Source organism: Dermacentor albipictus, chromosome 1 (genome assembly GCF_038994185.2).
Source record: "Dermacentor albipictus isolate Rhodes 1998 colony chromosome 1, USDA_Dalb.pri_finalv2, whole genome shotgun sequence".
Taxonomy (NCBI): Eukaryota; Metazoa; Arthropoda; class Arachnida; order Ixodida; family Ixodidae; genus Dermacentor; species Dermacentor albipictus.
In genome coordinates, this window is record NC_091821.1 from 437,952,516 (window position 1) to 437,966,574 (window position 14,059).

The 14,059-nt window shown below is 42.4% G+C and overlaps 1 protein-coding gene across 7 annotated transcripts in view; it reads right to left on the reverse strand.

Moving 5' to 3' along the window:
- The window catches only part of fray (oxidative stress responsive kinase frayed), a 254,683-nt gene that overhangs the window by 9,991 nt on the left and 230,633 nt on the right, over positions 1–14,059 (reverse strand). For all 7 annotated transcript variants that reach the window (XM_065436142.2, XM_065436145.2, XM_065436140.1 and 4 more), the window contains exons 6-13: positions 13,767–13,822; positions 11,566–11,675; positions 7,954–8,055; positions 6,919–7,052; positions 5,452–5,500; positions 4,493–4,558; positions 3,285–3,395; positions 2,332–2,502 (exon numbers count right to left, since the gene is read on the reverse strand). In XM_065436142.2, the coding sequence (XP_065292214.2) occupies positions 2,332–2,502; positions 3,285–3,395; positions 4,493–4,558; positions 5,452–5,500; positions 6,919–7,052; positions 7,954–8,055; positions 11,566–11,675; positions 13,767–13,822 (799 nt within the window). The remainder of the gene's footprint in view (positions 1–2,331; positions 2,503–3,284; positions 3,396–4,492; positions 4,559–5,451; positions 5,501–6,918; positions 7,053–7,953; positions 8,056–11,565; positions 11,676–13,766; positions 13,823–14,059) is intronic.

The window sequence follows — 14,059 nt, forward strand, 5'->3', positions numbered from 1 at the left end:
AAATTTTCAGGCTTATCGAGCAATCAACAAAGGCAAATCCGAATGAGAAAAAAAAAATAATTTTGCTCGAGAGACAGCAATGAAAGATAGTTTTATGCCTTGTTGACGATATCTTCATATCAGCGGCACGAAGCTAAGCCAGCCACGCTTTTGTGTCCGCCTCAATCCCGCAGCTGATAAGTATTGCCTGCAGTGGGGGCGATGTTAGCTTCAAAAGCGCCAGCAGCTATGAGCAAGTGCTTCATCTGCCTCTCACTTCAACGTGTCTCCCAAAATCGAGATTACGCAACCTCCATCACTAAATGCGAGGGAACACAGTGCAGGTGCTGCAATGCCATCTCGGCAGACCCACCTCTCTGCCTCTCACTTCAACGTGTCTCCCAAAATCGAGATTACGCAACCTCCATCACTAAATGCGAGGGAACACAGTGCAGGTGCTGCAATGCCATCTCGGCAGACCCACTCTTTGCACACACGGCAGATTATGTCTAAAATAAGGCACTCAATCGTGTTGACAACCATGCACAGCCACAGTCGCACCAAGAAAGCGGACGCACACCAACCCCCCTTCCCCCCCCTCACTTCCTTCGCGTGCGCTAGATCGGGTAATCACAAGCTCGCTCTCCTTCGCCCCTTGCTCGCACGGGAATGACACGCATCAGGCCACCATCCTTGACAGCTCACCTTCACATGCTTTTACTTGCACCTAAAGCATGCAGCGCATAGAGCATGATAGAATATTGTAGCACTTGGACTTTATGCAAAACATGACACTGCTCTGCTTCGGCAGCGTACAATTTGAAAGGTGCTTTCACAAGCAGCTGCTTGTAAGTCAACCTTTTGACCATTTGCCTCCACGGAAGTTTACATTAATTGTATCTGTATTAATTCGTAGTGAAAGTGAAATTTTTTTACATTGAAGTCGTGTATACACCCACTTCATCATATTGAGGTTGAATACACAAATACATACGAGCATACGAATACATACAAATCTATGAACCAGAAGTTATAGAAAGTTAAATACTTTCTTATATCGAGGTTTAGCTGTATCTGGTCAACAAAAAATTTAAACCAGCGAGCTAGATGCATAGGGAGAGACAAGAAGTGCGCAGGATGTCCTGTGCACTTCTTGTCTCTCTCTATGCAGCTGGTTTAAATTCTTTGTTGACAATTTACCAACTAGCCCAGCACTTAGACTTATTGTAACTGTGCCTGGGATCGTTATAAGTGATTTCGAAGAGTGTAATATAGTACAATCTCGTTAATTTGAACTCCAAGGGACTGGCAGTTTATTCAAATAAAATGGAGTTCGAACTAAGGAGAGCCACATTAAATATAGCGCCCGATCAATAGCACAGCACAGTGTGCAAATGAAAACCGTCACTGGGCTTGCACTGAAAAAATTCATTAGTCTGCCATTAGCACGCGACGTGTGCCGGATGAAGCCTAGGTTCTGTATTAAGTCCAAGTGTGATAAGATTGCGCCTCTCGTGCCGCTTCATGTGGGTGCACGTAGAAAATTCGCGAGGGTGTGCCGAGAAGGTTGGCGGCTTGATGTGTGCCATCCTTCTGCGTGCTCACCGTTGGAGATGTGATTGAGTGCACGCTAGGAAGGGGAGCATGCTCAAAGGGAGTCGGCCACTGGTAATCACACGGTAACATTACCAAGCGCATGCTGGGGAGCTCCTTCCTGCTCTCTTTAAGCCGGATGGGAAAGGAGGGCGCTTGCCACTCTGCTTGCTAGTTTGTTCTCGGCTCCCTGCGCATCTGTCTTCCGTCACTCTTAGAGCACGAGATATTACGGTAGATAGCGATGCATCGAACCCTCGCCTTTGGCTCGGGTTTGTCCAAAAAGCGATCCACGGAGGCAAGAAATTTCATCCATAATAACTGTTGCCCCGTTTTTTTAGTTCAAATTCGCGGGAGTTTTTGTCTTCAATACATAGGCCTTTGCCGGCACAAACAGAGAAGCTTGAATTATCCATCAATTCGAATTAACAGATTTCAAATTATTGGCACTTCACTGTATTAACAAAGATAGCAAAAATAAATATCCTTTAGTGGTGAGAACAAACAAAAGAAGGCCAATGCAGATTTGCCCGTAGGTTCTCATTATATATATATATATATATATATATATATATATATATATATATATATATATATATATATATATATATATATATATATATATATATATATAAAACATGCAAACTACATTAAAGTGCAGATTATGCTCTCTGTTACCAATGCAACGAGTTACACAAGCTCACACAGAGTGCGTGGTGTGCACTCTGCGCCAGGGAGACACAAGCAAGCGGCATGTACCGGTTGTGTGGGAATGAGATTGCTTGGTGCAGGTGCCCCTGACGTGGAGCCAGAGGAGGTTCCGGAGGTGGTCGTCTCATGGTCAGCCGGCAGGGCATTGTCGATGGCACTGTCCGACGAACTTGTCGACTGGTTGGCTTTCAGGATGGCCTCATCTCGCGCTGCCAGGTCCTGTAGTGTGAGCCAATCGAAATTTACAAAGAAACCACATTCCATCTTACATCTAGATACAACCACAATACCTTGCCAATTCAGCAAATGTCAAAACGCTCCATAAAGACATTATTTATCTTCACAGGAGTAAAAACACGGGGTTTGACATCCTGAAGAAAAATAAATAGGACAATGAAGACGTTGTAGTAGTGAGCTCCGGGTCAGCTTTGACCACTTGGTAAACGTCCTGGGAGCATGTGCCCTGGGAGCACATGCTAAGCCTGGCACTCTATTAAACTAGTAGATGGCATGCAGCCTTATGAAGTACAAAATCCTGACTTTAGCTAACTTCAATTTTAGTCGGGGTGTGGCCTTTCGGTATTTTTTCAATGCCAGCTCAATGGCACCAAATCAATCACTTATAGGGCATCGCCTCCTCAATACTAGTTCGTCACAGTTTATGGGGCATGGCTAGGGTCACATCAACTTCCTTTCATCATACGTCGTGCAGATGCGAAGGAGCAGGTATGGAGCGACAACAGCATGGATGAAAGCTGTCTGCACACTAGCAACAACATGCATAAGATGACTGGGAATGTGGTGCCGTCACAGTGAACCACTGGCTCCCACACATTGTAGAAACGACTGGGCAGGCATGCATAAAAAATAGAGGAGGCCGCGGTCAAGGTCTCGTCTTCAGTGTCATGGCACTGGCTGTACTTAGCTGAGACTCTCCATGGCACCGAGACTACTACTTTCATAATCAAAAAAGCTCGCAAATCTCTTACAAGAAGACGCACCCTCTCATCAGGAGAGTCTTCGTCATCCTCTCCGTCTGACCAGACCCAGTCGCCCGTCTCTGTCCGGTGCAGCCGGCCACTGGTGCCAGGAACCCGTCTACAGTTTTTAAGCTGCAAAGTGCATTCAACAAATAAAATGTGCAAGGCGACCTACGTGCAATGCCTGCCGTAAAAAAGAAAAATCGCAAACCAAAGAAAAGAAAAACCGCAGCACACTAAGCCAGCAGTGTGACAGCAGCCATCTGCCCAACTACGAAAACACATTGAATGACGATCGTCATTCCTGCTTCAACTAAGTCAAGCGCTTATCCCTGCAATTCCAGACCAGGAAGCTTTCACAGTGGAAAAGTCCAAGACAATGCCAGGTGGACAAGGGAAGTACTACATGGGGCACAAACTATTCCTCAGAACACTCAGAAATAGCCTCCTCAATACAACACATTGATTTTCACAATATAGCTTTCTCGGCGCCAACACAAACAAGCCGAGTTGAGAGTTACTACACATCCTGTCTGCTTCCTTTGTCCACCTGTGTTTTGTCATTTTCCAGTGCGAACATGCACCAACTTGCCAACTTGCCACTTCTATGCCAAATAGCATGCCTTGCGCAACATTCGGAGCTGTGCAACAAACAGCACAAAATTTTTTTCCCATACACTAGGCTTGCACCACAGAAAAAAATTTGGGCAACTCTATGCCTTCTATGGTATTCAGTGCAATTCCCAATGCAACCAGGATGCTAGAACACTTTGCATATGGTTTAACACGGTAACTATGGCAGTTATGGGAGACTCCTAAGACCCAGCATCACTGTTATGTCATGCTGTTTATGAACAGTGAAGAACTAAGCAAAGGTAACCAACAGAATGAACGGCTTACAGACCCTTGTTATACGAAATGTTTTTCTTTATAAGAGGCCAAAATGAGTGGATCCATACACGAGCACTAACTTTCTTACCAACCCGACCAGAACTCGGCACCCTTGGTGAAGATTGCTGTAAACACAGTCAAGTTACACTATATTAATTGCACTTATGTATAATTTTAATTTAGGATTTAAAAGCTAGCCTGCATACTACTTGAGACCAGATTATATTAATGCTATGTGAATCGAGAATGGTCGATTCACTGATATCTTGGCAGAACATTAATGTTCCGTTCTTCACATAGTAATTTGTTGGAGAAAAACCATCAAACTTCATGCTCACCTTCTGGGCTCGAACCTCTATTGTGGGAGCACATGTCAACAGTGTCTGCATCAGGTACTTTTTGTCCTGAAAGAAACAAAACAAAGAAAGAGTGAGACAAGTATTGAGAGTCAATGCAAGCACTACCTGCTACAAGCATTCATACAACGTGATAAGCAGAGAATTTTTGATACTGTTGTAGAGAAGTATACACAGAACAAGTACATCAAGCAGTGGTGGTATGTAGCGCCATCTCTTGTGATGAAACTGACTGCAATTCAGTTATCCACAGGTTACATCCTCCTTTCACCAATGCTTGAAAAACCAGTTGCTGTTAGTGCCTTGTGCCATTGGCACTGACTTTCTCTCGTCAACCGGGTGATACGAGGCACAAGGACTCCCAGAATATGGGTAAAACATTTTAGTGGTGCTTAAACAAGTATTGAAGAACAACTTCAGGGCAGTCATTGGCCACCTTTTCAGTCACCCTTAGCCATAGGAGGCATCCATTTCATTGCTATACACACCATGCATAACATTTTTTCCCCCCTTCCATATGAAAGCAAGCGCATTAGTCACTACAAAGATTCAAATGTGCCTTTCAAAGGCTTTCAAAATGTGGAGGTAACACGTTAGCTTTGCAATCTGTACATTGTTGGACTGAGAACACCAGTTCGGTTGTCTTGCACTTTCTTGCGGCAGGGACAGCCTAAACAACACCGAATCATAATGACAATATGCCATTGTGCTTGGCCAATGAAATGCTAATGCATATAATGGCTTTTACCATGAAATGAAGCAATGCAATTACACAGAGAAAGGCATCACTTCAAATTTTGCATTTTTCGCAAAGATGTTCGGGTACTGGAAGCGGAATGCATTCGTGAAAATGGCAAAAAGCTTCCAGCTTTAAGGAAGCAAACTTGCATCCTGTCTTGCTGCCAGTTGAAAATAACGTTGGCTATTTTCCTGTCACGTACCTTTGCCTTCTTAAAGAACTGGTGCTTCAGTAACTCTGTCGCAGTAGGCCTGCAACGAGAAACAAGGAAATTGTATCCATCAATATCTACTGCTGCTTCTACTGCTGTTTATGTTGACTGTAATCTGTTGATCATTATTTTTGTCATTCTTTATTATCTGTATGTTGTCATTTTGTAGTGTGTATACCTTAGAGCCACTTGGTGTTTGTTGAGTGTGTTTTACGAAGTGCTGCTACTGCTCCAAAATTTATTCAGGGCCTGTGAACCAGTCAAGCTGTCATAAAAAAGAAACAGCTTTATTATTTTTTTTCACAGTCCTTAAATAAGTATGTTAACTGAATAAAAATGAAGTTTGATTTGATATGATAATGAAGCATGTGTCACAATGCACAGAACATTGCCAGCTGACTGAGATTACCTTCTTAAATATGAGAAAAGTGTACATTGTAGTGCGACAAGATAGCCTAGCCTGGAAGGTGTGCTTATCTGCACGAGGGGAGCAAAGCTAGAATAGATGAAACTATACAATTAAAAGTTTATTATAGCATGAACCAATTTACTTCAGGGAGAATGCGAAACATGAATAATAAGCAGTATTGCAGTGTGAATTCTGCATTAATATGAATCAAAGAAATTGCCGGATTTAGAAATTCATTTGTCATTTCTGGCAACACGTGATAGCTATCGTAACAGCATGCTGCGTCAGATTGGTGTAGGTTTCCTTGTTGTGTTTGCATATCAGTGTCTCATCTGTCCTTTGATGGCATTTAAATCGTTGGCATGCAACCTTTTTGCATGTACATAGCTGGCATGTAAGAATATGCATGTGCATATAAAGTTTTTTGCATTGAACAAGCAGGTACAGGTTCATACAGTTGATTTTTCCACTAAAGAGGAACGCCACAGGCACACCGCGCTTTTTGAAGAACATTACTGCATCTGCGATTAACTGCTGTCATATCACAATACTGCCTAAAAGCACGAGATAGCAGCACTAGTGAATTCACAACTACTGAAAAGTGTGAATTATGCCTTGCTGTGACATGAAGAAACTGGCAATCACTGATATTCTTATGTATAAATGTCATTTGCAGTTTAAACTGTCAATTATGGTGAAATTGGGTTATATCGAGGTTACTACAACAACAGAAAACTTCTGCTGAATTTCGCAAACTATTGGAGTATTAAAGGGATGCATTAAAGGCGTACAGTTAACTAAAGATCCTTTGCTCACATCACTTCATAATGGTTTGTGTCATTCACTGATTAAGCATGCTGGACATACTTTTTTTTTCTACTGCTCCATGTTTTCTATTTTGTTATACAATCATACTTACATTTGTTGTTTGCAAAGAGAACCCTTTCTTTACAAGTTAAAGCACTGTGTCATCGACTTTGTTTCTTAATCTAACAACTGCTATGCTGTCCTATCTAATCAAACGAAAAGCCAACAGCACACACACGCACCTCTTGGTGGGATCTTTCTGCAGACACTCGCTAATCATCTTGCGTATTGACTTGCCATAGTTTTTGTACTGGTCCTTGTCCTCCCCGACTATTTCCAACGTGGGCGGGTCATTTTGGAGCGTCAGCATCAGCACCTGTACGAAAAAAAAAAGGAACAGAGGTGTCGGGCAATCCAATCATGCTAATCCAATCATGCCTTGATTTTTACTGTAATTTACTTATTGTTGTATTCTTTAATGTCTGCATATACCATATACTATATCTTCAACCATGAAAAGGCATTACAGGGAGCGGGTTACAAGTTGTGAAACAGTTATAATATCAGTAGAAGTTCTTTGAAAATACATTTCAGCAAAGTTAAACAACATGGGACAGGTAACAAGGGCTAAAAAACAACATTGGCCAAAACATGAGCGTCATCACCATCAGCCTATATTTAGGTCCACTGCAGGATATTTCAGTGATCTCTAATTACCCATGTCTTGCGCTAGCTGGTTCCAGTTTACACCAGCAAATTTTCAGATTTCATCCTGCCATGCTCGGCTGTGCTTTCCTTACCTTGGCACCTATTCTGTAACCCTAACAGACTACCGGTTATCTGCCCTATGCATTACATGACCTGCCCAGCTCCATTTTTCCCAATATTTACGTGCACATAACAGCACCACCCCGACACACTAGTATTTCCATTTCGTTGCAATTGCGGCAATCTCTCAATGCTAAAAAAGCTTGGCATGAAGAAAGTAAAATATTACATTTGCAAAATATCTTGTACAATACACATAACTGAAAGAAGCTTCATGCAAAAGTAATAGGGGCTTTCTGAAAGAGGTTCCTTCATTCAAATAACTTCATTGAGTGCCCTGCAACTTGGTGGTGTCAACTTTTCATTCTAGATAAAAGTGGAAAGCATGCCCGGCTTATGAAAAACTAAAGCCAAGGCTGCTGAACAGTAACTGTCATTTTTTAGAAATTAGCAAGGAAGTATAAATGAATGGATGAGAAAATAAATAATAAATGAATTCCTGTACTTGCCTTCATGGGAGGATACTTGTGGTAAGGTGCAGTGCCCGTCACCAACTCAATGGCTGTGATTCCGAAGCTCCAGATGTCAGCCTTGAAGTCGTACCCTGTGACCTATAAGTGCCAGAAATGCCCCAAGAAGACGGTTGCAGTCTCCAACATAATCAAAGCTTCATTACTTACAACACGTGCAACAAAAGTAACAGGCCCATATCATTTTATCGATCGTGGCTTTGTTGGTTTCGAGCCCATTTTGCTATACCTTCAAACAGCGATGCCGCAACATGTTATTTTACAATGAACAGCTGTCAACTCCACATTTGGCATCAACCGTCAGTCAACAGAAAGCCCTAGTTGCTACCTGCCCTCCCTCTCGCCCTGCCCAATGCATGAAGCATTGTTACAAGCGCCTCCAAAGAATAATGTGCACATTATCTTCATCTGAAATTTAGCTCAAACTCCCAGTTCATATGTTCATAGACAACTTAGCTGCAGAACGGCAATGAATGGCGAGATGGGCCATTGCGCAACCAGGTCGCTCATTGTGGTGTACAAGATATGAAACAAAATGAAGAAATGAAAAGTCAGGAAACAGCGCCATAACAAGAAAGAGCAACAGGAAAGAGTGCATGAACCACCAAGCCCAGCAACAAGTAAAGGTTGCTCGTTCAAATTGCTTAATTGCTTGGTTCTGGGTTCCAAGACTACCTCGACTGTTGCCCAGAAGTACTTCGATCGACTAGGTGAAGGCGCTTTTGTGCTTCTTGAGGACGATGGGCTTGTGCGAACGTCTGCGACTATTAATGCAATTTCTTTTAGACCACACGCATCAGCAAACTCACAGCTAATTTACTTCTTTCCTTCCCTCCTCTTTCTCTCCCTGTCATCTTTGTTTTCCCCTTTCCCATTCCCCCGGTGTAGGGTAGCCAACCGGACGTTATTCTGGTTAATCTTCCTGCCTTCTGCTTTTCTCTTTCCTTCCTTCGATCGACTAAACAACGGAACACCAGTTGGTTGAGTACACACTTCCTCTGTGTCATAGCTCCCCTTTCATGTTTTCTGGTGGAGTACATCTTCTTAGTAAGTGTAGCTCGGGGCATTTCACATGCTCCTTTATCTAGTGTGACTCAGGTGAAATGCAGATAAACACTGTTACTGTTACTTGCTGTTATTACTGTTACATAATGGGTCGAATGCACGATTGAATATCCACAGCAATGTTTTAAATTTGGGCAGGAAGCTCCAATACTCCGCACAGTTAGTTGTGCAAGGCACAGTGTACTGACTGCAACGTACAGCAGCCCGGTTCTCAACATTTGCACCCTCCGAGCAACAAGTGTGAAAGTGGTTGAGGCACAATTGTCAGCAGTAGTCAGCGCATTCAGACAAATGAAAATCTAAAGTTAAAGTCCTCCATTTACAGATATGTTTACTAACAAAAAGCATCAAAGCACACAGCCAAGCATATTGCGCTGCCTGCACCCATTGCTCGTATGTGGTTCCACTGGCAAGTGAGAAATTTTCACCTGAATAGATTCTAAATTTTATGAGCTGGACAACTGCCCATTGTGTAAGCTAACTTAAGTTTGTTTTGGCCTGTACTTAATAGTACAGACCATTACGTAACATCAATTTCTTGACTAGTTCTAGGTTTAACTATGGTGGCTAGGAGAGTAGGCGTGCCGACCAACCCCTCTGGATTGTAGTTTACCACTTCTCTGCATCACGAAGCAAAAGTGGCCCTGGTATTTGTGGCAGATGGCACGCAATAAATAAAGCACGCAGAGTGAGCAACTGTCATCTGTAGCCATCAGTATGTGAAATGAGGAGATATGGGTCTCTGTTATCGCATGTTTGTAAGTTGTAAGAAGATTTTAAGCTTATATGACCAAAAGGTGAGTGGTATGGTTAGCGGAAGCTCGTCTCTGAGGCTGAATAGGCGGCGTCGGTACCAAACAGTGGTGGTATTTCACAAAGATCAACATGCACACTTATTTCTTCGCTCTGAACTGTGAGCAAGAGGAGCCTAAAGCAGCACTGTTCTCAGTGCAGAGAAGAGCAGCAGCCGACACCATATGTCGGCGAAGGACACATTAAGGAACAGTTCCTCAAGCGCGATTTCACCCACGTGGTCGACTAAGAGGGATTTACCAAAGATGTAACAGTATGCTACTTTCGCTCAAATCTGTATGTGATCCCCAAGAAAAGAAGAGGGAACATTACTTGCGACTGTGATCACACAACGTGATTATGACTGCAAGCACTCGGAGAGTTCATAGCAACAAGCTGCGAATGAAGCCTGTGCAAATTGCTTTTGCGGAGCTTGTCATCACATATGTGTTGCGTCATGCTCGGTCACTAGATCTGACAATGGTAGGTTCCATGGCTTCCACGTTTTTTTATCTTCATGAAATTAGTTTGTAACATCACCCTGAATAAAGTTCGACTGGAAGTGTGTGAATTTCCATGCAAGGAACCGACAACTGCACCCGTAACCCTGGAGGAAATGCAAGTTTGCTTGTTGCTAAAATAGACAAAATAATTGCCCGCTACAGCGTCAACAGTTGCAAAGATTTTTCACTAAGCTTGAGGAAAGGCGAACGACGAGACTTAATAACACAGGATCTGCAAATTCAGCACCAAGTGCAACATCCTTGTTCCAAATGGTATTCTTACCCACTGTGATAGCTCTAAGGTTATCGTTTTGTTGCTGATGATGAGGTCGTGGGTCCGTTTACCTGCCGTGGGGGCCACATTATGACTGGGTAAGAATGCAAAACGCTCGCATACTCGGGTTTAGGCCCACATGAAAGACTCTCAGGTGGTCAAAAAGTAATCCAGAGTGTCCCGCTGCAGTGCCTCTCACAGCCCAATTGCTTCTGGACATTGAGCCTCATAAATTATGAATCATACTTGGCTGCACCAAACCTAAAACAAAATACCATACGCCCTAGTTCACAGCCAAGAACTTTAAAATAACCCTGTACTGCTAACTGCTAAAAAAAACACTAAAAATCTGCTAAAATTGCAGTGTGCTGTTTGTACATAGAAGCTAGAAAATTAATTCCAGCACCTTGTTTTTTCCGACGATAGCGAAATTCTCCATACAGCTCTGCTTGCACTTCTCAAAACGGTACCTGAAGCGTTCATCATGGCTGAAATCAGTGGCAATGATATCCTCAAACACGCCTCTTGTCTATACCACACTACTATTCCCTATGGACAGATGACAATGTGCACAGGAGCACCGTTCTACTGAAGCAGTGCCATTTTTTGCGTCATGATGTGGAGAAGTGGTAACTATGCTCGGTTGGCACACCTACTGCTCTAGCCACCACAGTTTAACCATGCACCTACCACAATCATGAAAAAAGGAAACTTGAAAAAGAAGGCGGCACAAAAAAATCTAACCATATCACAACCTGTGTCATGCATTTTGCATTACAACAGCACATATTGCAGGAAAGTGGATACAACAGCGTCTCAGAGCCCCTCTTCTGTTAACCTGTGTAAGATGCTACTGCACGGGCACTGTCGGTACCAATGTTGTCACACCAATTAAGCGGTACTAATCAGATGAGTGAACACCAGGTGGTTAAGAAGGTGGCAAATCCTCTTTCTTACCTGCTCCATGACTTCGGGTGCCATCCAGCAGGGTGTGCCTACAAACGTGTGCCTGGACTTTTGCCTTGATAGGTCGCCGCCAGTCGCAAGCCACGAGCTCACCCCAAAGTCTGAAAAAGGTCAGTCAATGCCAGGGTTACCACAACAAGTTGCACATTAAACAAAACAAAAAAAGAAAGAAAAACAGACAAACGCAAAATACTATAGTAAAGGTTTAAAAACTTGAAGTATGCACAAACATGCTGCCAAAACATTTATACAGAATAGCTTTGAAGTCAGGCTTGGTGAGTGTTTAATAGACTGGTATCCCGATTCAGCAGGTGCTGATAACATCTGTTCCATATATATCAGGAGTTCCATTTACTATAAAAACAAGTCAAAGGGTATGTACTACAACACACTGCTTATGGAACTGAGAAATGATACACCCAGCTTGGCAGTGAGGTCACCCTTTCCCTTCTGTTAGCGGTACAGTCAATAGCTTAGTTAATCTGGTGGTTAAAGAAGTTGGTTTCCATCAAAGAAAATTCGTCCACATGCACAGCCAAGACCCAAACCAGCCAGCTTCAAGTGTGTTGTTCTGTTTAGGCAGCAGACATTCTGGCAATGACCCTTCAGTAAGAACCCACTGAAAATTCCAAGTTGCCCGATTCATACAGAAGAATAAGGCTAGTGACCTCAGATCCCACCGCAGCTGCATGCATTTCAATGATGAAAATAATGTCATAGTTTGAATGCATGGAAACACATGACAGTTCACCTTAACAATATCCTCATTCATGCGTACTGCTTTCTACACACGTCCGACACACATATGCAAATTTCAAAACACACGTTTGCACTTGTGAAGTCTCTGCCACACTCAGAACACACGTGCTGCAATAATGCAATGGGCCAGAAATTGTACCTCGCCTTATGGTTGCATGAGCATGATACGACAGTGGTCGGCTCTGTTGTTGCTTTTCAATTTGTTGGCACTTTTATTTGTCAAATCGGAACTTCATTTATAACTTGCCGAGCTGCCAACTATAGAATTACAAAAACACGACAATGGAAGCAAAAAAATATTTAAATTCAGTGAAAGATACTAAAAAATTGTTTCATTATTCAATATGTTTTTTGCTTATTAAAGATTCACGGAATCTGCTCTATGTAGTCGCAGCCAATGGTCTGCGCTGCAGACAAGAAATGCTTATGAAGGTTAATAATGCAATATTCACGTAACAGCTCAGTTGCCATTTCACATCGTTTCTATTAACTGATGTCACTGCGATGGAGGCAGGTCTACGCATCAAATAAGGGCCATAGAAAATTGACTCAGTGACTGCCTCTTGCGAATTTGGCTTTGCACTAAACGAAAATAAAAAATCATAGAAATATCTGTGTAAATACAACGATTATAAATGAGCACTTAAAATAAGGCATTTTATGATGTAACCATTTAAAGTTGGCAGATATGAACTGGATTACCAATAAATGTAATTCTGAACAGATGTACAACCGTACCATCCTTGAAGGTGTTGATGCATTGCACCTTGTACATTTTGTAGCACAAGCCTACAGTGCCTCCAAAATATCCCTATTTAGGTATTACTACTACTGTAACTTCAACAATAAAATCCTCATGCAATGGAACTCTCTTTTTTTCAGCATTCTACACTCAAAATGGTTCTTGCTATATTTCAGTGTAAGAACTGTAGCAGCACAGACGTTGAATTCCAAGCTGTTGCAGTTTTGTGTCCTTCGGCACAATACTGCAGTACTAATAATACTCATACTAATGTACTCCACATTCGATTACAGTGTGCAAGGTTACACTTTACTAAGCAGAGCTAGACGAGTGCTGTATACTCGGGCACTTGGAGGACTGAGTGTGTGCTTAACCAATCTTGCGGCTGTGAAAGACAACTCTAGCTCAAGTTTTCTCTGAAACGCGATTCTGAGGCCAAGGTCGAACCATAAACTGCTTGCATCAAATGACTAACTGAGCAAAAATATACTCAAGGCCCAAGCTGATAAAATATTGGGATAAGAATGCAAGCTGTTAAAAACTGTGAAGCGCCTCTAGAACCAAAGTAAAACTGTTGCACCAGCAATACGAAATATTGTATGGATTTCTGTGTTTTACTTTGATACAGTTTTGTTCAATAAACACACGCACATAAAAATTCCTTAGAAAGATCAGGTCATAAAAATCTTACCTGCAATCTGGACAGCACCATCCTCACCAAGCAGAATGTTTCCAGCTTTGATGTCTCTGCAAAAAAAAATCACAAGCACATTTGTCTTTGCTCAAGATAATGATGGAAAAACAAGCACTGATCTCCAAAATCCTGCATGATCACAACATTCCAGAACGGTGGCCTCACAGAGTGGAGAGGTAAGCATGCACCTGCCAAATTTCCTCCTTTCTTTAGCGGCAAACATGTCACGAGAACGACAGCAAGTTTGCAGAGTAAAAATAATTAGACTCTCCATTTTAATAAGTTCCATG